This window comes from Danio aesculapii, chromosome 1 (assembly GCF_903798145.1).
Source record: "Danio aesculapii chromosome 1, fDanAes4.1, whole genome shotgun sequence".
In the NCBI taxonomy this organism is placed as follows: Eukaryota; Metazoa; Chordata; class Actinopteri; order Cypriniformes; family Danionidae; genus Danio; species Danio aesculapii.
The window spans coordinates 1465022-1490132 of record NC_079435.1 but is presented as its reverse complement, the minus strand read 5'-3'; the positions used below and the strand labels follow the sequence as shown (position 1 = coordinate 1490132).

At 39.9% G+C, this 25111-nt stretch overlaps 2 protein-coding genes across 2 annotated transcripts; both read left to right on the top strand.

Moving 5' to 3' along the window:
• The first annotated feature begins 1627 nt into the window (after window positions 1-1627).
• Window positions 1628-7723, top strand: LOC130222175 (protein NLRC3-like). Its single transcript, XM_056454807.1, has 6 exons — window positions 1628-1776; window positions 3634-5538; window positions 5624-5797; window positions 5885-6058; window positions 6908-6954; window positions 7035-7723. The coding sequence occupies exons 1-6, from the start codon at window positions 1628-1630 to the stop codon at window positions 7583-7585; spliced, it is 3000 nt and encodes a 999-aa protein (XP_056310782.1). The 3' UTR covers window positions 7586-7723.
• A 5374-nt stretch (window positions 7724-13097) lies between these two features.
• Window positions 13098-18546, top strand: LOC130222182 (NLR family CARD domain-containing protein 3-like). The gene is given in 6 exon segments (XM_056454821.1): window positions 13098-13432; window positions 13434-14884; window positions 15005-15178; window positions 15435-15608; window positions 16545-16656; window positions 16658-18546. Coding segments are annotated over 6 exon segments (2769 nt in total). The 5' UTR covers window positions 13098-13129; the 3' UTR covers window positions 17213-18546.
• The last annotated feature ends 6565 nt before the right edge of the window (window positions 18547-25111 follow it).

Sequence of the window (25111 nt, the reverse complement as noted above, 5' to 3'; positions counted from 1 at the left end):
ATCACAGGTGAATTTGAGTTGATGAATATAAAAGAAGTAAAACAGAATAACATGAATAGATTTTGGCCCTCGGAGGATGTTAAAACAACATTGCAGAAAAACAACATATAGATCAAGAAGTGTACATTTTGAGTGAATAGTCAGGACAGATGTGTGAAATAATTTCTTCTGTATATCTTGTCCTCCAAATGAAGTTTAAAACAATAGAGACCTGATAGTGAGCGCTGCAGTGCTGTTGAACCTGTGATGATCCTCTGTGCCTTTAGAGGGAGCAGGTTAGATTTTCATGTCCGGTTTAAAAAGAAAGAAGACACACCTCAAGCAGGACAGTGAGAGCGAGATAATGAAACGATGCCATTCTGTTTGTACTTCTAACCTGAACGCACCAGTAAATCTGTCAGACACACATTCTGTGGTAAGTTCAAACAGTTTATTCTTCATTTAATCACGTCATGTAAAATGAGCTGATTTTTAAAATGTATTTATTTATTCCTCTGATTCTTTTCTTTTGATTCTAAATGCAAGTCATATATTTAGTTAATCCTTAGAGTAAACTAATTAAACTGAGGGAAGTGTTGACGTTTGCTCTTTATATTTTATGTGTTTAATATACTTTAAATTAAAAATGAAATCAAGAAATAAGCAGCTGAATAAAAATAAATGGAAAAATATTCAAAACTGTCAAAATAATCTTTGCTACTGTTGTTGATAATGCTAAATGTATAGATTTAACATTATAATCTTCTACAACAACACATTTTTATTTCTTTAGTCTCTGTGTCAAGTAAAGATTCAAAACCTCAGTCATAATACATTAATGTTTTAATAGCAGATGTATCATTATTGTAGAATTATTCAGTGACACGTTTATGATGACCGGTTGTTGGTTAAACAATGTATTTGCTACAACTTTCATTTTGAGATTCAAGTTACATTAAACAGTGACTTTAATCTCTGCTAGATGCGATTCTCGGCTCTCTAGGGTCCTAGGGAGGTGGTGGTGTGGTGTGGGAGCCTATGACCTTGTGTAGTCAGAGTATAGGGCAGATGGGTACTGATCTTTACCATAAACATCAGTGTTTGTATCTGAACTATAAACTGTTTTGTCAATATTTCAGTGTTTTGATTGTTAGTAGCTTATAAATAATACTGGCTTCCTTGATCAAATGCAGATTTGTCTGTTATGCATCAAAGGATTAATAAGCATATGCAAATGACCCCCATTTATAATTTATGTTGTGCCTGATCTTTTACTGATTAATTGTGCAGCTTTACATCCTAGTATTCTATTCTACCTGAAAAAGCTCTGTATATTTTGGTTGTGTCTCTATATTGTACTGATTTATGCTTTTGCTTATAGAGTTTGTCTTTTTTTTATTGGACAGTGTCCTGTTGTTTTTACTGAACATATCATATACCAAACCATACTGAAACCTGACCCTAAAATCAAAAACTCAACCAAACCGAGAGGAAAACCCCTAATATTGACCTTTATTACTTTGTTAATATGGGGTTGGTAATTATTATACTGTTGTGTCATCTACATTAAGGTAATTGCACCAAGAGCAACTCTTGTGTTTCCACATAAAATTGTCAGTGTCTCAATTCTCTTTCAGTAAATACTAAAATGAATCTTCAAAAGAAGATTGAGGATGAGGATTCTGCTTCTGAAGTGAGTTATCTACCTCCTGAATCAAGCTGTGTGTCTATGAAGAGTGATCAGTCCATGTTGTATCCTCTTGACCTCAGTGATGCATCAGGGACCTCTGACCCCAAGTAAGACACTGGACATTTCAGCATTGACTGAGCAATTTTTCTGAAGTTAATTTTCACAGAGAATAAAAATACACAACTGATTCCTATAAACCTTTTCATATGTACAATCACACTGGTGTGATTAGCATGTTCAGAGTACACATCTTCAACTACAAAAATTCCGACAACTGCATGAGTATTTAAAACTTGCATGTGAAAGGGTTAATGCAGCTCTTGTCTCTCTCTATATAAAATAGAAAATAAACATGTAAACTATTTCTTAAACTCATTTGAATTCTAGTCTGTGTAAGGGCCCATCTATTTTTCCTATGACGGAACTAACAGCATGGGTGAAGGTTAAATGCGTGTAAGCTTTTTAACACATGTAAAAATAAATATTTATATTAGTTAAAATTTATTTTAGTTTGTTTCCAACTCCGAATTTTAATCTGACTCCAATTTATAATAATTTTAGATTTAGATTCATCTAATTCAATCTGATTACCTTATACTGTAGGTCGTGATTGTCTAATTTAGATTGGTTAACCTAATAAATTCTTATTCTCAAGTAATGGTTCATCGTTTACCCGAAGTCGCTTAGAGTCAGTATGCTGGCCAGTTACATCTGCTCACGGACACATCCTCACCAGTACCGATTCTTAGCAGATAAGCTAATTTCCTTTAAGTAATAATAGGCCGCCCTATGCTTGCTCATACTTAAAGAAAGTTTGATTTAGCTTAGTCAGAGAATACAACTGGAAGCTACTTTCCTTTAAGTAACAATAGGCCGCCCCATGCTTGCACATACTTAAAGAAAGTTTGATTTAGCCCCCTAGATTATATTATACTAAGTCAGTGATTGTCAGAAATCAACAGGTCTCTAATGCTGTGCCCATGCTCCATCCATTGAGCCTGAATGTATGACAAATCCTGGTTGTAGGCTGCGAAAACATCAGCCTAAACAATCTACTAGATTTAAGTGATTTCAGGAGATAATAGAGTTAAACAAGAAGTTTACATTTATATGTCAGGCAAAGATTTTCCACTCCAATTCACATAATTAAACAAAATAAGCCAATCAAGATTGTACAACAACAATTATTCGAAGATACATTTAAGTTAGAGATTAATACCTGACCGTGTGAAAATACATTGCAGCATACGAGTCCTGATGCAGAGCTCAGAGACTCACAAACTGCAATGGGGTATCCTGCCTACAGGATCCCCCAGACACTTCTGCACCCTTTGCCAAAATACTCAAATCATAATAAATTAAAGACAATAAAAGCTTCACCAAGACCCTTGCCTGGTCATAAGTTGATACAAAGACCATTTTCCCTGGAGTGGAGCATCTGGCAAAGATCTTATCAAAGTCAAAACCCAAATTAACTGATATAAAGGAGATTGTAAAATATTACAGTGAAATTAAGACCATTTTACCAATCACACAGAGACATTTAAAATGACACCAAACATGAATATAAAGCCACAAGATACACCATATTAAAAACTTAAACACTCTGTGTGGAATGTGAGGGAGCTGCTCTGGTGGAGAAGGTAAAGTCCAGGGCAAAGAGGGGGGCTAAGGGTGCATGATCGAGACAACCTGAACAACTGGTTTTCTAGCTGATCTTCTTCTCAGATTAGAAAGTTTATTGTTTTAGTGCTTGACCATTCTCGTGGTCTTGTCTCGTGTGGAGCTCCATAACCGTTTTCAGGGTTTAATATTATGGAGAGATAAAGCCATCCTTACATCTGTGCTCCACTATTTTAACACTTATCACACAGATCCTTATTTGTTAATAAATAAACGTAGATGTGTACAGCATTTAAGATTTAAATGTGTGTAAGATGTTTTTTTCATTTGTGTCCTGTCAGCCTCAGCAAGAGAAAGGGACAGCGATTAGAGTCTAAAGAGCCCAGTAGTGTATCTGTAAAGAGTGACCGATCCATCACCCCACGTGAAAACTTTAGAGATGAACCAGCAACCTCCAACTTCATTCGGAAGACAAAAATTGGAGTCAAATCAAAGGATAATATGTTACAGAAAATTAAACACCAGCACAAAACCAGCATGAAGAACAAATATGAGAGATTATTTGAAGGAAACAAACTCCAAGAGAACCGAGCCCTCTTGAACCGGATCTACACCCAGCTGTATATCATAGAAGGAGAGAGTGAAGGAGTGAATGAAGAACATGAGGTTTTACAGATGGAGAAAACAGCCAGAACAAAACACTCACAACACACTCCAATCTACTGCAATGACATCTTTAAAGAGGAGAAAGAGCAAATCAAGACTGTTCTTACTAAAGGCATCGCTGGAATCGGAAAAACCGTCTCTGTGCAGAAGTTCATCCTGGATTGGGCCGAGGGAAAAGCCAATCAGGATGTAGATTTCATATTTGTGCTTCCATTTCGAGAGCTGAACTTGATCAGAGATCATCAGTACAGTCTTCACAGACTTCTGCTGGACTTTCATCCTGAACTTGAAGATCTGGAGCCCAAGATTTATGAGGAGTGTAAAGTTGTGTTCATCTTTGATGGTCTGGATGAAAGCAGAATCACACTGATGTTTTCAGACGCTCAGAAAGTTTGTGATGTGACTGAGACTTTATCAGTGGCTGTGTTGATGTCAAAGCTGATGAAAGGAGAGCTGCTTCCCTCTGCTCTCATCTGGATCACCTCCAGACCAGCAGCAGCCAATCAGATCCCCTCCAAATACATCAAGCGTCTGACAGAAATTCAGGGATTCACTGAGCCTCAGAAGGAGGAATATTTCAGGAAGAGAATCAGTGAGCAGCATCAAGCCAGAAGAATCATCTCACACATCAGAAGAGCAAGAAGCCTCCACATCATGTGCCACATACCCGTCTTCTGCTGGATCTCATCCACTGTGCTTCAGAAGCTCCTGGAAGAAGATCTGAGTGCAGAAATCCCTCAAACTCTGACTGAAATGTACATCCACTTCCTGCTGATTCAGATCAACATGAGGAATCAGAAGTATGAAGAGAGAGATCCAGAGAAACTCCTGCAGTCCAACAGAGAAGTGATTGTCAAACTTGCTGAAGTGGCTTTCAAACAGCTGATGAAGGGCAATGTGATGTTCTATGAGGAGGACCTGATTGAGAGCGGCATAAACGTCTTTGACGCCTCAGTGTATTCTGGGATTTGCACTGAGATCTTTAAGGAGGAATCTGTGATTCATCAGAGGAAAGTCTACAGCTTCGTCCATCTGAGTGTTCAGGAGTTCCTCGCTGCTTTCTATGTGTTTTACTACCACATAAGCAATACTGCAGAGGCATGTTTAGATTCACTGGATGATTTACAGAGAAGAGCAGTAGATAAAGGCACTGAGAGTGAGAATGGGCATCTGGATCTGTTCCTGCGGTTCCTGCTGGGCGTCTCAATGGAGTCCAATCAGAGACTCTTACAGGATCTACTGACACACACAGAGAAGAGCTCAGAGAGCATCAGGAGAAGCACACAGTACATTAAAGAGAAGATCAGAGATGGACATGGACTCTCCACTGAAAGATCCATCAATCTGTTCCTCTGTCTGCTGGAAGTGAAAGATCAGACTCTGTCCAGAGAGATTCAGGAGTTTGTGAAATCAGACAAACAGTCAGAGAAGAAACTCTCTCCTGCTCACTGCTCAACAATCGCCTACATGCTTCAGATGTCAGAGGAGGTGCTGGATGAGCTGGAGCTCCAGAAATACAACACATCAGATGAGGGCAGAAGAAGACTGATACCAGCCATCAGCAACTGCACAAGAGCTCTGTGAGTGTTTAATCTAGTGTTACTTTTTTAGTTTCTTGTGTATATTTAGATTGTTTTCAATTCTCCTTTTTCTGGTCTCTTTCAGTCTTGCTGGCTGTAATCTCTCTGCTCAGGATTGTGAAATTGTGTCGTCAGTTCTTCAATCCTCAAACTGTGTCCTGAGAGAGCTGGACCTGAGTAACAATGACCTGCAGGATTCAGGAGTGAAGCTGCTCTCTGATGGACTGAAGAGTCCAAACTGTCAGCTGGAGATACTGAGGTTTGAGTTTCATATTGTGTCAGGATCATTTAATGGTTCAGATTCAATACTGCCTTTAAAATTGAACCCTGGTGTGCATTTCTGAAGATTGTCTGGCTGTATGGTGACAGAGGAAGGCTGTGGTTTTGTGTCTTCAGCTCTGAGTTCAAACCCCTCACACCTGAGAGAGCTGGATCTGAGCTACAATCACCCAGGACAATCAGGAGTCCAGCTGCTCCAACACAGACTGGAGGATCCACACTATACACTGGAGGAACTCAAGTATGTGGAGCAATAAGATATTTATGTGGTTTTACGTTAGATTGCTCAGTTGATGGTTCCAGTGTGTGTTGGTGATGAAGATTGGGGCGATGTTTAAGTCTTTCTTGAAGAGCAGGGGTGATGTGTGTGTTTGTGTTGAAGATAAAGAATGGGGCGTGAGGGGCACAATAAGAACATAATTTGTCTACTGATCAAAAGTTTGAGCTCGCGTACTCCCTGAGTTGCAATCATCTCTTCACAGACGTCTTGAATCTGATCAACCAGAGTGGATCCATATGGATCCAAAGGTAGCAACAAAAAAGAGACAGAATGCCGATATTTTGTGCCCTCGTCACAGCACACAACTTTCTCAGACAAGCAGAACAGCTAGACTAATCAGACATAGTGTAGTAACATCAGCGATTAACATGAAAAATTGTGAATAGGTGCTACTTCAGGACTTACAATGCAGACACCAGGTACACAGGAAGGCTGGGTATATATCTTTGCTTGTGCTTGTAAATTATGTGTTAGGGAATCAATTTGCTCCATTTTTATTGTATTCAAATAATCCAAACCTCCTCTTATCATACCTTAACTATAGCAAAGACTTGTAGGTGAGTGCCAAGGCATTGTGAAAGCACATTGGAGAGTGAAAAGGGGGACAGGGTGTTGCGGGGTCACTTGGGCCCAATCCCAATTGTACTCTATAACCCTACGCCTTCCTCTTGACCATTGGAAAAGACAGTGAGGGGGTAGGGATAAAAAAATATTCCTAAGAAGGGGACACCACTGCATACTCACATAACACCATAGGTCATGTAATTTTAATTCTACCCATGTCTGTCTGTCTGGTTCTGTAATTTTCAGATTGGACCATGAAGGACATTTCAGGATCACATCTGGATTGAGAAAATGTAAGTACACACAAATACAGACATAATTTCTGTGCATAATTCATAATTTCATAGACTATCTGATATATCTCTGTCTTTAGATGCCTGTTTTCTCACACTGGATCCAAACACAGCACATACTCAGCTCCAGCTGTCTGAGGAGAACAGAAAAGCAAGTATTGTGACAGATCCTGAGCCGTATCCTGATCATCCAGACAGATTTGATCAACAGGAGCAGGTTCTGTGTAAAGAGCCTCTGACTGGACGCTGTTACTGGGAGGTAAAATGGAGCGGCTCTGGTCTTGTAGCGGTGGCTTATAAAGGAATTGGCAGGAAAAGTGGATTTGACTGTTGTTTTGGACACAATGAACATTCCTGGTGTCTCTATTGCAGTGATGAGGTTTACTCTGTCTGGGACAATAATAAGAGCATTGATGTATTTGGTCCTTCATCTCGTATTAATAGAGTAGGAGTGTATGTTGACGTGCCGTCCGGCTGTCTGACCTTCTATAGTGTCTCTGACACACACACTCTCACACACATACACACATTCAACATCGCATTCACTGAAGACCTCTATGCTGGATTTAAGGTTTATCCTGGATCTTCAGTGTCTTTGTGTCCTGTTGAACCTGCTGAAGTTCCTCCCTAAGTTCCAACCTAACCCCAAAACACCAATTACACACAAAGTCACAGGCAGTTTCTGTTACTTTCTTTTCGGCTTAGTCCGTTTATAAATTAGGGGTCGCCACAGTGGAATGAACCACCAACTTCTCCAGCATATGTTTAACGCAGCCAATGCCCTTCCAGCTGCAACCCAGCACTGGGAAACACCCATACACTCTTGCATTCACACACATACACTACGGCCAATCTAGCTTACTCAATTGCCCTACAAGGTTTGTGTGTGGACTGTGGGGGAAACCAGAGCACTCGGAGGAAACCCACACCATTACGGGGAGAAAATGCAAACTCCACACAGAAACGTCAACTGACCAAGCCGGGACTTGAACCAGCAACCTTCTTGCTGTGAGGCCACAGTGCTAACCACTGCGCCACCGTGTCGCCCCCATGATTTTTTTTACCAGATTCCACTCCACTATGTTATCAGTTACCAAATAAGACATCATTTTTAAACTTTATTTTTATTGTTAAAGTTTAAAAGTCTGGGTGTGTTACAAGAAGACTGTGATTTTTACACATATAAAGAGGTTGAAAACTGAAGAATTCATAAATATATGTTTAAGGTGGTTTTATTGTGAGTTTAAAAAAGAAAGCTGAAGCTGAAGGCTGATTCACCCTGCTTTGACTGAACTCTTGGAATTTCTAGTTTATTTGATCCTAAAGATCTGAGTGATCTGTTTGTATTCAGTGAGCATATCTGTAATGTATTGAGCTCCTAGGCCATTTAGTGATTTATAGAGCAGTAATAATACTTTAAAATCTATTCTGAATGTAACTGGGAGCCAGTGTAAAGACCTGAGGACAGGTGTGATGTGCTCTAATTTCCTGCTTCTGGTCAGAATCCTGGCTGCAGTGTTCTGGATGAGCGGCATCTATCTGACTGTCTTTTTGGGAAGGCCAGTGAGGAGGCCGTTACAGTAATCCACTCTGCTGCTGATAAAAGCATGAACAAGTTTCTCTAATCTTCACTGGAAACAAAGCATCTAATTCCTGCAATGTTTTTGAGATGATAGTATGCTGATTTACTAACTGCTTTAACATGACTACTGAAATAGTCTACTGATATTATTGATTATCTTTATAAGAGCGCTCTCTGTACTGTGATGTGGTCTGAAACCAGATTGACAATTGTCTAAACACCCCTTGAAGTTTAAGAACTTGTTAACCTGGTTAAAAACAACTTCTTCAATGATTTTGCCAGTGAAAGGGAGATTTGAGATGGGCCTGTAATTGCTCAATATGGTGTTATCCAGGTTGCCCTTCTTCAAGAGGGGTTTAAAAACTGCAGTTTTAAATGAGTTTGGAAAAATCCCTGAGAGGAGTGAAGCATTTACCACTTTTAGAAGATCCATTTCTAAACAGGTAAATACAATAGAGGAAGGAGCTTGTTTGAGTTTCATATATCCGGTTTTAAAATAAACACAACACACCTTAAAGGTAAGTAATAGCGAAAGGGTGGAATGACACCATTCAGTGGCTTATAAGAATAAGTGAAGTTTATTTATAATCTAATTTCGAGAGGATCTTGTCCTTTTGATTTACCACAGCCAGTTCGCATTAGCTAATCATGATCCTCCAATCATATGATTCCTAAGTTACTATATAAAACCACAGTCTTCAGTCCACATTTCTCTTCGTCTGGAAGAATCCCCCTTGCTCCTCTTTTTTTTTCTTCTCATCAATTGGGTGGCAAGGCAAGCCAGTGGTTAGCACTGTTGCCCAACAGCAAGAACACCGCAGGCTCTGGTCCTCGCCGCGCCGGTGGGTGTTTCTGAGTTTGTATGTTCTTCCCGGGTCTGCATGGCTTTTTCCTGGATTCTCCAGTTTCCTCCTACTGTCCAAAGATATGCCTAATGCGTAACAGATTATGCAAAACAGGCACTTTGTCTAGCTCCCAGCATCAGTATCTTTCCTTCTCAAAGTTGTTCACCTTAGCCAATTCAGCCGGAGAGTTTTTGAGATCTACTGTACCTGGGCTCAATCTCCCCTCTTTTGTGATAAATCATCAAGTGTGAACTCTTTTTCACAAGACCATTATGACAGCATCTTAAATTCTCTAAAGTTTTTAATATTTAGATTTATTTTTAATGTATGTACATTTACAGTGGGTGATTCGTGTATTCATGTTTTTTTCCTGGGAATAATATCTCTAAAGGAGCTCTTGACATGGAATTGAAGATGATTTTGGTAAAAACCCAAACAATACAAACATAAAAATAAAACAAAACAAAAATAAAACCTGAAAAATGAGTTGTGTGTAATGAGAATGGAACGACACAAGGAGAAAGAGCTGAACTACTGAAATACACTTAATACTTTATCTAAAAGTGTTTGTTTTTTGGTGCTGCAGCTTAAAGACGCCTCTCATATTGAGAATGAAGCCTCATGCATTGCTCAGGTGTGAGTTTCTCACACACTTCAACAGAGTGTGTAAATCTTGATGGTTCTGTGGGTCCCGTCTATCAAATCTGAGCTTTATTCTGTATTCTCTATTGGATTGGGGTCAGGTGATTGGCTGGGCCATTCTACAGCTTGATTTTCTTTCTCTGAAAGCACTTGAGATTATCTTTAGTTCATTGTCTTGCTAAAATGTCCACCCTGGTTTCAGATGTAGATGTTGGACTGAAGCAGCTGATATTCATTTACACTGAGGAAGGGCAGAGGGTTGCTGAAGAACTACTAAGAGATTTCAGCTGCTGTCTGGGCTTTCACTGCCAAACTACACCTCCCTTTCTTCATCTGTTCAATCCTTTTCTCTTTGTCATTTCATTTCATTACACAGAACTTCATTTGTAAACTAATTAGATTTGTTCTCTTTGCATATATGGATTTCTTTGGTTGTTATCAACATCTGGTGAAAATTCCAAGTCAACAGCACCTTTAGAAATGTGTTTCCTGAGAAAAAAAGTGACATGTTCAATACTTATTTCCCCCACTTTATATGTATTTATGTATGTATTATATCATCTTTGCATCAAACTACAAAATTACTGCTTGTGCGAGTCATTTGTAGTGCAGCGCCTATGGGACAGGACAGTAAATTTGACATTATTCTCTCTTCTGGCTGCTGTTGTAAGTCTTGCATTATTTTTCCTATTTTCTGAAAGGTTTGTTAACACCATATGTAAACTCTTTTATATATATATATCAGTGAATAGGATTGTTAAAAAAAGCATTTGTTGTACTCTCCCGTTGACTGTACTCTAAGTGAGAAACCAGGAAGTGTGAAAAGGGTCTACTGTAATTATCTCCCATCATCTCTGTCTTTACCATCCATTATTATGCATGCATTTAGGTGCGACATTACCTCTGTTTTTTATAAGAATATTGATGATCATTTAATCATTGCCATGACTAAAAAAAAGCTTCTTTTACAAAGGCTTAAAGAAAGTTGAAAAACGCAGGGTATATAGCTTTAACAATGTGTAGCTATAGGCATGTTCAATTGTATATGCACAAACCAATAATTCTAGCAAGATGGGTCATCATCTCAATATTATGGTTTGTTAAATTTTAAAAAAGAAAACAAGAAGAAAAAGAGTACTACTGGGAAAAAAAAAGAGGTTAGCACTGTCGTCTCACAGCACGAAGGTCGCTGGTTTGAGTCCCAGCTGGGTTAATTGGCATTTCTGTGTGGAGTTTGGATATTCTCCCTGTGTTGGTGTGGGTTTCCTTTTTGCTCCGGTTTCCCCCACAGTCCAAACACATGCGCTATAGGGGAGTTTCCACAAAAAACTCCCTCTGAGAAACTGAAGCAAATGCAAAAAGTGTCTCCACTCTCCCCAACACTGAAAGGGCTCTTGCATTGAATATGTAATCTTTAGCATTATTTCTCTATGTTAAGTTAAATAGGCTTCCAAATATCATGGATTACACTGTAATGCCTTTAAACAACATTAAAGAAGAACATGAAATTTGTACAAATAATGTTTTATAAACCAGCTGTACATAAAGGGTTTAACTGATTAATATTCTGACTCATTAAATGTAAAAAGTAAATCACAGGTGAATTTGAGTTGATGAATATAAAAGAAGTAAAACAGAATAACATGAATAGATTTTGGCCCTCGGAGGATGTTAAAACAACATTGCAGAAAAACAACATATAGATCAAGAAGTGTACATTTTGAGTGAATAGTCAGGACAGATGTGTGAAATAATTTCTTCTGTATATCTTGTCCTCCAAATGAAGTTTAAAACAATAGAAACCTGATAGTGAGCCCTGCAGTGCTGTTGAACCTGTGATGATGCTCAGTGCCTTTAGAGGGAGCAGGTTAGATTGTCATGTCCGGTTTAAAAGGAAAGAAGACACACCTCAAGCAGGACAGTGAGAGCGAGATAATGAAACGATGCCATTCTGTTTGTACTTCTATGCTGAACAGACCAGTAAACCTGTCAGACCAGCATTCTGTGGTAAGTTCAAACAGTTTATTCTTCATTTAATCACGTCATGTAAAAATAAGCTGATTTTTAAAATGTATTTATTTTTTCCTCTGATTCTTTTCTTTTGATTCTAAATGCAAGTCATATATTTAGTTAATCCTTAGAGTAAACTAATTAAAATTAGGGAAGTGTTGACGCTCACTCTTTATGTTTTATGTGTTTAATATACTTTAAATTAAAAATGAAATCAAGAAATAAGCAGCTGAATAAAAATAAATGGTAAAATATTTAAAACTATCAAAATAATCTTTGCTTCTGTTGTTGATAAGGCTAAATGTATAGATTTAACATTATAATCTTCTACAACAACACATTTTTATTTCTTTAGTCTTCGTGTCAAGTAATGATTCAAAACCTCAGTCATAATACATTAATGTTTTAATAGCAGATGTATCATTATTGTAGAATTATTCAGTGATTATGATGGCCGGTTGTCTTTCAACCTTCATTTTGAGCTTCAAGTTGCATTAAACAGTGATTTTAATTTTTACCTGAGGTGATTCTCGGCTCTCTGGGGTCCTATGGGGGTGGTGATGTGGGGTGAAAAAGGATGGGATTTGACTGGTATTGAAGATTGGGAGCCTATGAACTTGTGTAGTCAGAGTATAGGGCAGATGGGTACTGATCTTTACCATAAACATCAGTGTTTGTATCTAAACTATAAACTGTTTTGCCAATACTTCTGTGTTTTGATCGTTGGTCGCTTATAAATAATACTGGCTAAAAAGATTGAATGCAAATTTGTCTGTAATGCATCAAAGGATTATTTTGCATATGCAAATAAAAAAAAAAAATATATAAAAAAATATGCATATTGTGCCTGATATTTTACCAGTAAATAGTGCAGCTTTACACTGAATGCATACACTGGCCTCTGTTACACGTGCCAAACTGTGGGTCATGATCCGAATCAACTGATCTGTTACATCCCTAACTATGACCAATATTTCTGTCATCGTGTCCAATCGCTTGAATGTAGACATTTGAGAAACTGTGTTGTCTGTAATTTTCTAGTTTTGTGTCAGCAACTTACGACTTCAGGTGGAAGAGATCAATTGGAGTCAAACCAATGGATAATATGTTACAGAGAATTAAAAACCAGCACAAAACCAGCATGAAAGATAAATATGAGAGATTATTTGAAGGAATCGAAGTAAAAGAGACTGAAACCCACCTGAACTGGATCTACACCCAGCTGTACATCATAGAGGGAGAGAGTGAAGGAGTGAATGAAGAACATGAGGTTTTACAGATGGAGAAAACAGCCAGAACAAAACACTCACAACACACTCCAATCTACTGCAATGACATCTTTAAAGAGGAGAAAGAGCAAATCAAGACTGTTCTTACTAAAGGCATCGCTGGAATCGGAAAAAACCGTCTCTGTGCAGAAGTTCATTCTGGACTGGGCCGAGGGAAAAGCCAATCAGGATGTAGATTTCATGTTTGTGCTTCCATTTCGAGAGCTGAACTTGATCAGAGATCATCAGTACAGTCTTCACAGACTTCTGCTGGACTTTCATCCTGAACTTGAAGATCTGGAGCCCAAGATTTATGAGGAGTGTAAAGTTGTGTTCATCTTTGATGGTCTGGATGAAAGCAGAATCACACTGATGTTTTCAGACGCTCAGAAAGTTTGTGATGTGACTGAGACTTCATCAGTGGCTGTGTTGATGTCAAAGCTGATGAAAGGAGAGCTGCTTCCCTCTGCTCTCATCTGGATCACCTCCAGACCAGCAGCATCCAATCAGATCCCCTCCAAATACATCAAGCGTCTGACAGAAATTCAGGGATTCACTGAGCCTCAGAAGGAGGAATATTTCAGGAAGAGAATCAGTGAGCAGCATCAAGCCAGCAGAATCATCTCACACATCAGAAGAGCAAGAAGCCTCCACATCATGTGCCACATACCCGTCTTCTGCTGGATCTCATCCACTGTGCTTCAGAAGCTCCTGGAAGAAGATCTGAGTGCAGAAATCCCTCAAACTCTGACTGAAATGTACATCCACTTCCTGCTGATTCAGATCAACATGAGGAATCAGAAGTATGAAGAGAGAGATCCAGAGAAACTCCTGCAGTCCAACAGAGAAGTGATTGTCAAACTTGCTGAAGTGGCTTTCAGACAGCTGATGAAGGGCAATGTGATGTTCTATGAGGAGGACCTGATTGAGAGCAGTGTAGACGTCTCTGACGCCTCAGTGCATTCTGGGATTTGCACTGAGATCTTTAAGGAGGAATCTGTGATTCATCAGAGGAAAGTCTACAGTTTCATCCATCTGAGCATTCAGGAATTTCTCTCTGCTTTCTATGTGTTTTACAACCACATAAGCAACACCACAGAGGCATGTTTAGATTCTCTGCATGATTTGCAGAAAAGAACTATAAATAAAGCCATTGAGAGTAAGAATGGGCATCTGGATCTGTTCCTGCGGTTCCTGCTGGGCGTCTCACTGGAGTCCAATCAGAGACTCTTACAGGATCTACTGACACACACAGAGAAGAGCTCAGAGAGCATCAGGAGAAGCACACAGTACATTAAAGAGAAGATCAAAGATGGACATGGACTCTCCACTGAAAGATCCATCAATCTGTTCCTCTGTCTGCTGGAAGTGAAAGATCAGACTCTGTCCAGAGAGATTCAGGAGTTTGTGAAATCAGACAAACAGTCAGAGAAGAAACTCTCTCCTGCTCACTGCTCAACAATCGCCTACATGCTTCAGATGTCAGAGGAGGTGCTGGATGAGCTGGAGCTCCAGAAATACAACACATCAGATGAGGGCAGAAGAAGACTGATACCAGCCATCAGCAACTGCACAAGAGCTCTGTGAGTGTTTAATGATGTTACAGTGAAGAGACTTTTCTAAATGGAATTTCCGTTGTATTGATAGATCTTGAGCTTGTCTTGAGTAAAACCCAATTCTCATATATTTTCCTCTTCTTTCAGTCTTGCTGGCTGTAATCTCTCTGCTCAGGATTGTGAAATTGTGTCGTCAGTTCTTCAATCCTCAAACTGTGTCCTGAAAGAGCTGGACCTGAGTAACAATGACCTGCAGGATTCAGGAGTGAAGCTGCTCTCTGATGGACTGAAGAGTCTAAACTGTCAGCTTGAGATACTGAGGTTTGTATGTTCTCCATATGTCTGTTTGGTGTTCCTCCGGGTGCTCCGGATTCCCCCACAGTCCAAAAACATGCACTTAAGGTGAACTGCATAACTAAATTGGCCAAAGTGTGTAGGTGTTTCAAGTACAACATGGTTCATTCCACTGTGGTGACCCCTGATAAAAGCAGAAAATAAGCCAAATGAAAATGAAACGTACAGTCAGCTGATTATGTTGATATCTGTCTGTAGATGATCTGTGTCTGTGTTTTTGCAGGTTATCTGGTTGTATGGTGACAGAGGAAGGCTGTGGTTTTGTGTCTTCAGCTCTGAGTTCAAACCCGTCACACCTGAGAGAGCTGGATCTGAGCTACAATCACCCAGGACAATCAGGAGTCCAGCTGCTCCAACACACACTGGAGGATCCTCACTATACACTGCAGAAACTCAAGTATGTAGAGTACTTATGAGTCATGTGTCTGTACATGATGCGGTCACATACGAAGGGTTTTCTCATATTGAAATTGTAGCTCAAGACTAGTTGCTCACTGAAGCTAGATAGAGTCAAGGTCTAGTCATGGGCCTTGAAGAATCCCCCATCCACCCGACTCCTTCTCCTCTTTCTTTTCCCTCCTGCTAAATACAGGGGAGTTCTCGAGATCTACCTAAGCTCAAACTCCCCTCTCTCCTGATGACATGGGAGGCAGCCCCTGGCTCGAGGATCTTAGGACTCTCTCCCGGGACACACTATTACTTATCAGTCATCAGCTAAGTGTGAACCCTTGAACTATTTGGTAGCAAATTTGTCCTGTGAGACATGCCATTTCATTCCACTTCCACGTAGTGAAATGACAACTTGACTACTTGGTTTTATTTAGATAACAAGCTCATTAGAAGAGTTCCAAAAAGGAAATGTGTTGAGATTGAGATAGTGTTCACTGCTCCGGTCACCTCCTCTGCACACTACCCTCTGTATTGAACACACTTTCAAACTGGAATCATGGCAGAACTCCACTTCACAGAGCACTTATAGACAAATGGAACAAACCTCAGAAGCGTTATGAGAAGCATACACAATATGCAGAGCCTGGGGCTATGAGGATGAGGATTAAGAACCGCTGCTATAAAGTGTTCCAGGACTCTTTCCTCTACCACTGTCATTGTCATTAATAAAATAGTTTTTAATGCTAAATAAACACCTAAAGATGAACCATAGAGACTAGTCCTGGTAATAAAGGAACAAAAATGTAGGGTGGGTGACAAACAAGTGACAAACCAACACACTACACACATGGGCAGAAATGCAAATGGATATCAGTCCAAATTTATCTACATTTTTGGCGTAATATTTATTTATTCATTTACTTATGTCTTTGTCTCTGTATAGTTTGGACCATGGAGGACATCGTAGGATCACACCAGGCTTAAGAAAATGCAAGTTCTGTCTCTCACACACACTCACACACCTATGTATATTAAGTGATGTCATAGAAGATGTGATCTGTGCTCTTGTGTTCAGATACCTGTTTTCTCACACTGGATCCAAACACAGCACACACTCATCTTGTTCTGTCTGAGGAGAACAGAGAGGGCAGAAATGTGAAAGATCCTCAGCCATATCCTGATCCTGATCATCCAGAGAGATTTGAGCTACAGGAGCAGGTTCTGTGTAAAGAGACACTGACTGGACGCTGTTACTGGGAGGTGAAATGGAGCGGCTCTGGTCATATAGGGGTGGCTTATAAAGCGATCGACAGGAAAAGTGGGCTTGACTCTTGGTTTGGACTCAATGAAAACTCCTGGAGTATTTACTGCAATGATACGATTTACACAGTCTGGCACAATAATGAGAGCGCTGATATTATTGCTCCTTCAGCTTGTAATAATAGAGTAGGAGTGTATGTGGACGTGTCGTCCGGGTCGCTGTCCTTCTACAGTGTCTCTGACACAAACACACTCACACACATACACACATTCAACACCACATTCACTGAACCCCTCTATACGGGATTTGGGATTTATCCTGAAGCTTCAGTGTCTCTGTGTCAGATTTAACAAACACTTTAAAGCAATTCAGAGACATACAACATGTCCGAGCAAAAAATTACAATTATTAACATTCTGATATACACGCAAGGTCCAAAAACACTTTCATTGTCTTATAATATGCTTTTATTGTTATCTAATTATACTGATGACTCTCATTTGATTTGTTCAGTGATCAATTTTTCAAACCTCTTTTTTCCATGATGCTATTCTGCGGTAATTGGTTCAGTGACTCAGTCAGCTGTGATTGGTCGACTGTGTTTAGCACAAGTCAGATATGAAATGCCCACCACAGCTTATCAGCAGCCATATGTGTGAGGCCAATGCAGGAAATCATTAAAGCAATGCTGTTAAACACCAGCATATTGCTCTATTTTCAACATAACCCTAAGAAATGACAATATCATTCATTCTGTATTGATCCACAGTTGCAAAAAGTTGAACTATTTTGAAAATTGAGCATCGGAGGTGTGTTCTTGGCAAAACTGTTGAAATGAAAGTTAAAGCAGTTCTTTCCACATCTGGTGCATAAGAGCAGCTGATGGTGGCCTAGCAAAGACAGACAGCAAAGAGTCTCGAGCACAGAACCAGGTTTAAACAAGGCGGCAACACACTTTGTATGTTTCATGTGGTTTTAGATGTGATATGTGAATAGCCCCTTAAAGAGTTACTAGAGAGATATAATAACAAATAGGCAACCGTTAAATCCACATTTACAGATTGTGATCCAGACGATGAAACTGGTCAATATAAACTGTGTACTGATGGGACCATACAATGGTAGTTTTTTGTGCCGATTCTTCTTTTAATAAAAAAGCTTGCATTATACTGATACAGTCATCAGTAAAATGGCAGGAACACAGCACAAGATTGGTTTTAATGCAACCCAGGCTCATTCTGAAAACGTACCTCTATATACAGTTCTGGAGAGCGCCAAATACGTCCCAAGAGCTTTTTTTTTTTTTTTTTTTTTTTTTGCAGTTTTTGTTTTCACGAATCCACCATCTCCAAAAATGTATATAGGGCTACGTTTTCAGAATGAGCCTATGTTGCTTAAAAGAGATATTGTTGTGAAAATGAACTTTATTTATTTTTTAATTTCCTCACAGCCTCATCTTTAGGTTTCTCAGTGATCACTCATTTTCATGTCATGATCAATCCTCCAGCAATCTGCTATAGTGTTTGAGAGTTAGAGGCTTCGAGTTTTCCCAAGTCTGGGCATGTAACAAGGGCAACGTTTTGTTCAGACGTCACAATGAAATGGCTAAACATCCAAGTTCATGACAAATCAGTCAAATGGCTTAGTCTACTCTTTTACTGAGAACTTGAGTACCTTTATACATGATGTATTTTCAAGGTTTAACCCTCAGCGGAATGCTTTCATTCACTTAGAGCTGTGTTACACACTGCATGGAAGCTCATTTTCAAAAACCCATAACAGGGGCTCTTTAAAAGACATCATTTAATTTTAATGTGCTTGCATGTGAATTGGCTGATAGATTTTCAGGGCAGGGCTGACATTTAATGCATCAGCAAGTTTTCCCATCAGAGCAATGAAAGGCAACACTTGTACACGTGCAGAGTGTATTTTTAGTGTTTCAGGCTTGTTTGTGTCTATTTCAAAAGCCAGAGTGAAAACCTGCTAGCTGTGTTTGCCCAATCTTGTGTCTACAAAGCAACTAAGTCAACAATGTCTGTATGGACATTCCAGGGTAGGAACAAAAAGGAAAAAGAAAGAGGATTTGCATACAGGATATAGGATGTATAGTTATAGGATGCACTGTGTATGTTTTGCTAAAGAGATGTGTCCTGAATTTAATTTGAAACTGAGGGAATGTGTCTCAGCCTAAAAAATAATGGGGAAGGCCATTGGCGGATTGGGACAGTATTTTTGACTGGAAAAGAGATTGTACCTCAGGCCACCTAAGGGGTTGGTAAGGAAAAAGGATGGTTGTGTGCGGTGGTTGGGATTAATTGTGCAAATTTGGATCAGTCATCTTTAAAAACTTGACACAACAGAATTATGTTTACAATTCAAGCAAACATTCAGCGTTGATTGCATTAGTTCTCAATAGTGGGCCCATAAAAAAACTATTCTTAATCAGATGGTTAAGCTCAGAAAATAACGACTTTAATGCAAGCAATTATCATCACAGACTAAGTACTCCTGGGAAATGTGCACAAATGTCTTATTACTCTAAGACATAGGTCCAAACTGGATTCCTGGAGGGCTGCAGCTGCAACTAATCAAGGTGTTCAAGACTACTAGAGACTATTAAGCAGGTTGGAGTTGGAGGTGAGTTTGAGCTAAAGTATGCAGTGACCATTGCTCTATTGGACTGCTCGCGCTTTAGACTAGATCGTAAAAAACTATGGGGCATAGGGTAGAATCTGCTCTTCTTCTTGGCTTTGTGGCTGTTCATCAAGACGATGACGAGGTTTGTTTGAGCTCGGGTCGACCATGGCTCATTATTATGTGTATATAATATTACGGTGTAATGTCTTGGCTGTGTATTTAAAACATGGCGGTTCCTTTGTTTTCATTCGGGCTTGTTGCGCGAGCAAATGACTTATCTCTGTAAACCAATAGCATTCAGCGGTGTGTCTAGCTCCGCCTTTTGGTACCCTTGGTACCCTTTGCAAAGGGTGACCAAAAAGAGGTACGGTACGGTACGGTACGGTTCGGTTGGGAATGCTTTTAAGGCTGTTTCCACTGTCAAAAGGCGTACCAAACCGAACCTACCGTACTGTACCTCTTTTTGGTCACCCATTTGCAAAGGGTACCAAGGGTACCAAAAGGTGGAGCTAGTACCACTCAGTGGAAATGGACCATAAGGGGACAAACCATGACTAAACAAGCAAATACACACAATCAAGCATTCAAAAAGGGTAGAGGAAATGAGAAAATGGATGAATGAAACCAACAAGATAATTAGAACAAGATGATTAGACATTTAAGTAAGCGAGCGATTAGTCCATATTGTAAATTTTTGTTCAGAGAGGGGTCGCACTTTATTTTGATGGTCCGTTTGTTACATTGCAACTAAAGCAGGTCGCACACAGGAAGCACCGCTCGGCGCCACGACACGGCGCGCACATGACAGTTAAAAGTATCACACACCAGATGCGGACATTTGCATTATATTGAACATGAAACTAATCAGATGGCGCTCTGTGGCGCGGCAGAGAAATCCTGAGTCATGGCTGGGCGATGCGGACAGCCGCCGACTTGCGGCGCCGGCGTGTGTACCCTGATAGAAACCTATGTTTAGAATTCTGAAATGTATGGCCCTGCGTGGCGCTATGCGGTGCGCCGCCGAGAGGCGCTTCTGGTGTGCGACCTACTTAATTCTTATTAGATAATAAGTGGACTGTTAGGTTGTGGTTAGGGTTAGTGTAAGTTGACATGTACTTGCAAAGTTTCTTATAGTCAGTTAAATGTCTGTTGAAGGAGCATATCAACAGATATTAAGCAGACTAATACTCAATTGGACCATCAAAATAAAGTGTTACCCGGAGAGGTCATGTTTTGATCTTCGGTTGGTCTCACAGTCACATGCAATTTTGCAGGTCAGAATTCATAAATCTTAAACTTTGCATCACAGCGAACTGCAAAATTTGTTGCACATTTCCGCTCTGTCGCATTCATATGAACAGAATTTTATAGGACAAGAAGTGGTGTGATTGCGGCTTTATTCTAAATGTCTGTTTAGTTCAAATGTTTGATACTTACATTATTTCTCAGCCATTTTGTGAATGTTCAATGCAGTTTCAGATGAAAGTCCTCATTAAACACAACACTCAACAGTCTACTGGTGTTTGCTGCCTCATTACAAACATACGAGTTACAAATTGATCAAACATTGATCAATTAACAAGAGATATGATTAAACATAATGTATTCCTCTTAGGGGTGGCACTGAATAAATGTATAATACATATGTCCTGCATTTTGTTTTCTGACAAGCTGTAAAGATGGCATAGAAAACATAGAAAATAATCAGGTTTGGCTGGCCTTGTCCCTGTCTGTCTCCCAGAGTCCCACACACATATTATGTTTAATATAAACTTAGATAAACTTAAAAATACCAGGGAACATTGCGGTTTATGAAACACAGCCTGGGCATGCATTAATGACCCTTGTGGACACCATATCAGTTTTTGTTTTGGCTGATGAACATTTGATTACTCTGAAGCTCATGCATTCTGGCTGACAGAAAACGTGACCTAAAGCACATGCAAATGTAAGGGTATGCTAATGAATAGTCCAGTGTGCAACATACTATTCTGTCTTGTGTTCTGATTGGCCTGTTTTTCTCTGGGGTTTTACTCATGGAATTTACATGAGAATGGGGTAACAATGGTGTTTGAGGCCATGTACTTGTATTATTCAACAAGGCATGTTTATGAATATTTTAGAATTAATATTCTTTTATAAATATAAATCTTAGAGTCTGTATTTATAATACACCATATACAGTGCACCCGGAAAGTATTCATATACCGTTTCACTTTTTCCACATTTATTTATGTTACAGGCTTATTCCAAAATGGATAACATTGATTTAATTCCTCAACATTCTACACACAATCCACCATAATGACAATGTGAAAAATCAAAAAGCTGAAATATCACATATACAAAAAAATCACAAGTATTCTCAGCCTTTGCTCAATACTTTGTTGATGCGTCTTTGGCAGCGATTACAGCCTCAAGTCTTCTTGAATATGATGCCACATGCTTGGCTCACCTGTCTTTGGGAGTTTTTGCCCATTCCTCTTTGCAGTACCTCTCAAGCTCTATCAGGTTGAATGGGAAGCGACGGTTTACAGCCATTTTCAGATCTCTCCAGAGATGTTAAATAGAATTTAGGTCTGGGCTCTGGCTGAGCCACTCAAGGACATTCACGCCAAAGGCTCTGAATACTGATTTTTTCAGTGCTTAGGGTTAGGCGCTATCAATACTTTCCAGACGCACTGTATCCCTTGGGATACAAACATTTAGAGACAGATTACAAAAAATTTACAAAATTAATTCTTATTTTGCATAAACATGATAAGCTAACGCTTAACAACTTTTTAAAAAAGACATATTAACTTGTTATAAATATGTTAAATACATCAAATTTTACCTGAAGTTGAGTTCGATTCAATTTTAGTTTCGATTTTAGTGCTGCCTGTTGACTAAACAGAATATATCAACAATGGCGGATCAGGAGATATATATCAACAATGGGGGATCCGGCTTGTTCCGGTGCAAATTAAGCCCTGGTTGTTTGCATACAAAACAATGTGACAATTGGAATAAAATCAAACAGTACAGACTGGCTTGAGCAGTTTGTCTGCAACTCACCACTATATATTCCACAGACAGCCTCTAGTGGCTAATAGGACATAAGAAGTCGGTGTCATTCTTGTCTTGATTTAAAGTAGGGAGATAGTTCCAGAGCTTTAAATAAAGGATCACTTGGGCTATAAAACACCAGTAAGTATGAGGCTGATTCAGATTATTTTACTTTCTTATTGACAGGTGTAATTTTTTTTTTAAATAATGCAACATTTAAAAGTAGTTTGTGGAGCTGTTACCATTTAGCACTTTAATGAGCTGGGTCAATTCAAGGCAGGGTTAAATGCCCACCTGTAATTAATGTAGTATCTAATGATCTAACATATCCATATATATTTACATTTTTTTACTTTAGCTAATCTACTACATTTACATATTGTTTGAGTTGTTTGATTTCAAAATATATTGGATATAAAAAAGCATTGGTAAGTTTGAGGCAGTTTTTCTTATACTTATTGAGTAGTGCAACTTTTCTTTAAATAATGCATCATTTAAAAGTTGTTCATAGCACTGTTACTGTTTAGCACAATATGTTGAGTGAGCAGGGTCAGTTCAAGGCAGTGTTTAACGCCCCAAAGATACTTAATGCGTTAATTAAGGATCTAACAAATCCATAATTTTCAACTAATCTTAATTTCTTTTTTGTATCCATTTGATTCACCAAGTTTGTGTTAGAAGAGTGTTTCATTGTGCTGTTTCTGTTTTATTCTATTTTACAATCAGAAATAGAGCAATAGAACACTTTTATTTGCTCAAAACTGGATGTTTTGTGTTGATGATAAGTTGTTGTTCTGTTTCTGACAGATTCTTTAAACCACCAGTCCTGGCATGTCTGTAAACATGAGTAGCAGCTTTGGAAATCAGGACATCTTGCCTCGAAAGATTTTATCTGGCTCCTCGAATATTGTTTTACGGTATCTATCTATCTATCTATCTATCTATCTATCTATCTATCTATCTATCTATCTATCTATCTATCTATCTGTCTGTCTGTCTGTCTGTCTGTCTGTCTGTCTGTCTGTCTGTCTGTCTGTCTGTCTGTCTGTCTATCTATCTGACTGTGTGTCTGTCTGTCTGTCTGTCTGATTTGTCTGTCTATCCAGTAAAAAAAAATCAAGTGATGCATAAACACATTTATAGACTTTCATGTGTTAAATGTTAAACCGATAAATATAGTGTGGGTCAACATTTTTCTGAACCACTGTGACCTAAAACCTAAAGAAGCTTGTTTGTTTTGTTTTGAAATTAATTTAGTGTGAATTTGTTTAAATTTACTAGAATATTTTTAAGGTACATACAAATTCAAGGAACAGGAACACAGCACAAAGAAAATAATCATCACAGGAGGGTGAGATTGACAGAAGGAGGGGCCAGGAGAGGTGGCTCCCATTGAGGCAGCAGAAGGGATGATCCTGGGGACTGACTGATGGTGGCAAAGCAGGTGGTGGACGAGTCAGAGGATTAGACAGAAAGCCAAGGGTGCAGGGTGACAGGGACATTGAATGCCATGAGGGAACTGGAGTGACTGAGTGCAAAGGTGGAGCAGGAGGGATGAAGAACCCTGCTGGAGCTAGAGGGATGGAGCCCTATGGGGATGGATGAAAGATTACAGTCCATGGTGACGCCAAGGAGATAAGCAAGTCTGTTGAAGCTAATCAACAGGAGGATCATGGTGAAGATATGGCTTAGGCAAAGGGTGCACTGAGGGGTTGATTGGAAGAACTTATTGTTGAGTCGGCAATGCTGGAGATCTGAGGGGAACCGGCTGGGCTGTAGGTCCAAGGGGAAATGGCAGTGCTAAAAGCCTGAGGGGAACCGGCAAGGCTGTAGGTCTGAGGGGAAATGGCAGTGCTGGAGGTCTGAGGGGAACCGGCAGGGCTGGAGGTCTGAGGGAAAATGGCAGTGCTGTAGGTCTGAGGGGAACCGGCAGTGCTGTAGGTCTGAGGGGAAATGGTAGGGCTGGAGGTCTGAGGGGAACCAGCAGTGCTGTAGGTCTGAAGGGAAATGGCAGGGCTGGAGGTCTGAGAGGAAATGGCAGTGCTGGAGGTCTGAAGGGAAATGGCAGGGCTGGAGGTCTGAAGGGAAAAGGCAGGGCTGGAGGTCTGAGGGGAACTGGCAGGGCTGGAGGTCTGAGAGGAAATGGTAGGGCTGGAGGTCTGAGGGGAACTGGCAGTGCTGTATGTCTGAGGGGAAATGGCAGGGCTGGAGGTCTGAGGGGAACTGGCAGTGCTGTATGTCTGAGGGGAAATGGCAGGGCTGGAGATCTGAGAGAAAATGGCAGGGCTGGAGGTCTGAGGGGAACCGTCAGGGCTGGAGATCTGAGGGGAAATGGCAGGGCTGTAGGTCTGAGGAGAACTGGCAGTGCTGTATGTCTGAGGGGAATTGGCAGGGCTGGAGGTCTGAGGGGAAATGGCAGGGCAGGAGGTCTGAGAGGAAATGGCAGGGCTGGATGTCTGAGGGGAAATGGCAGGCCTCGAGGTCTGAGGTGAACCAGCAGGTCTGTAGGTCTGAGGAGAAATGGCAGGGCTGTAGGTCTGAGGGGAACCGGCAGGGCTGGAGGT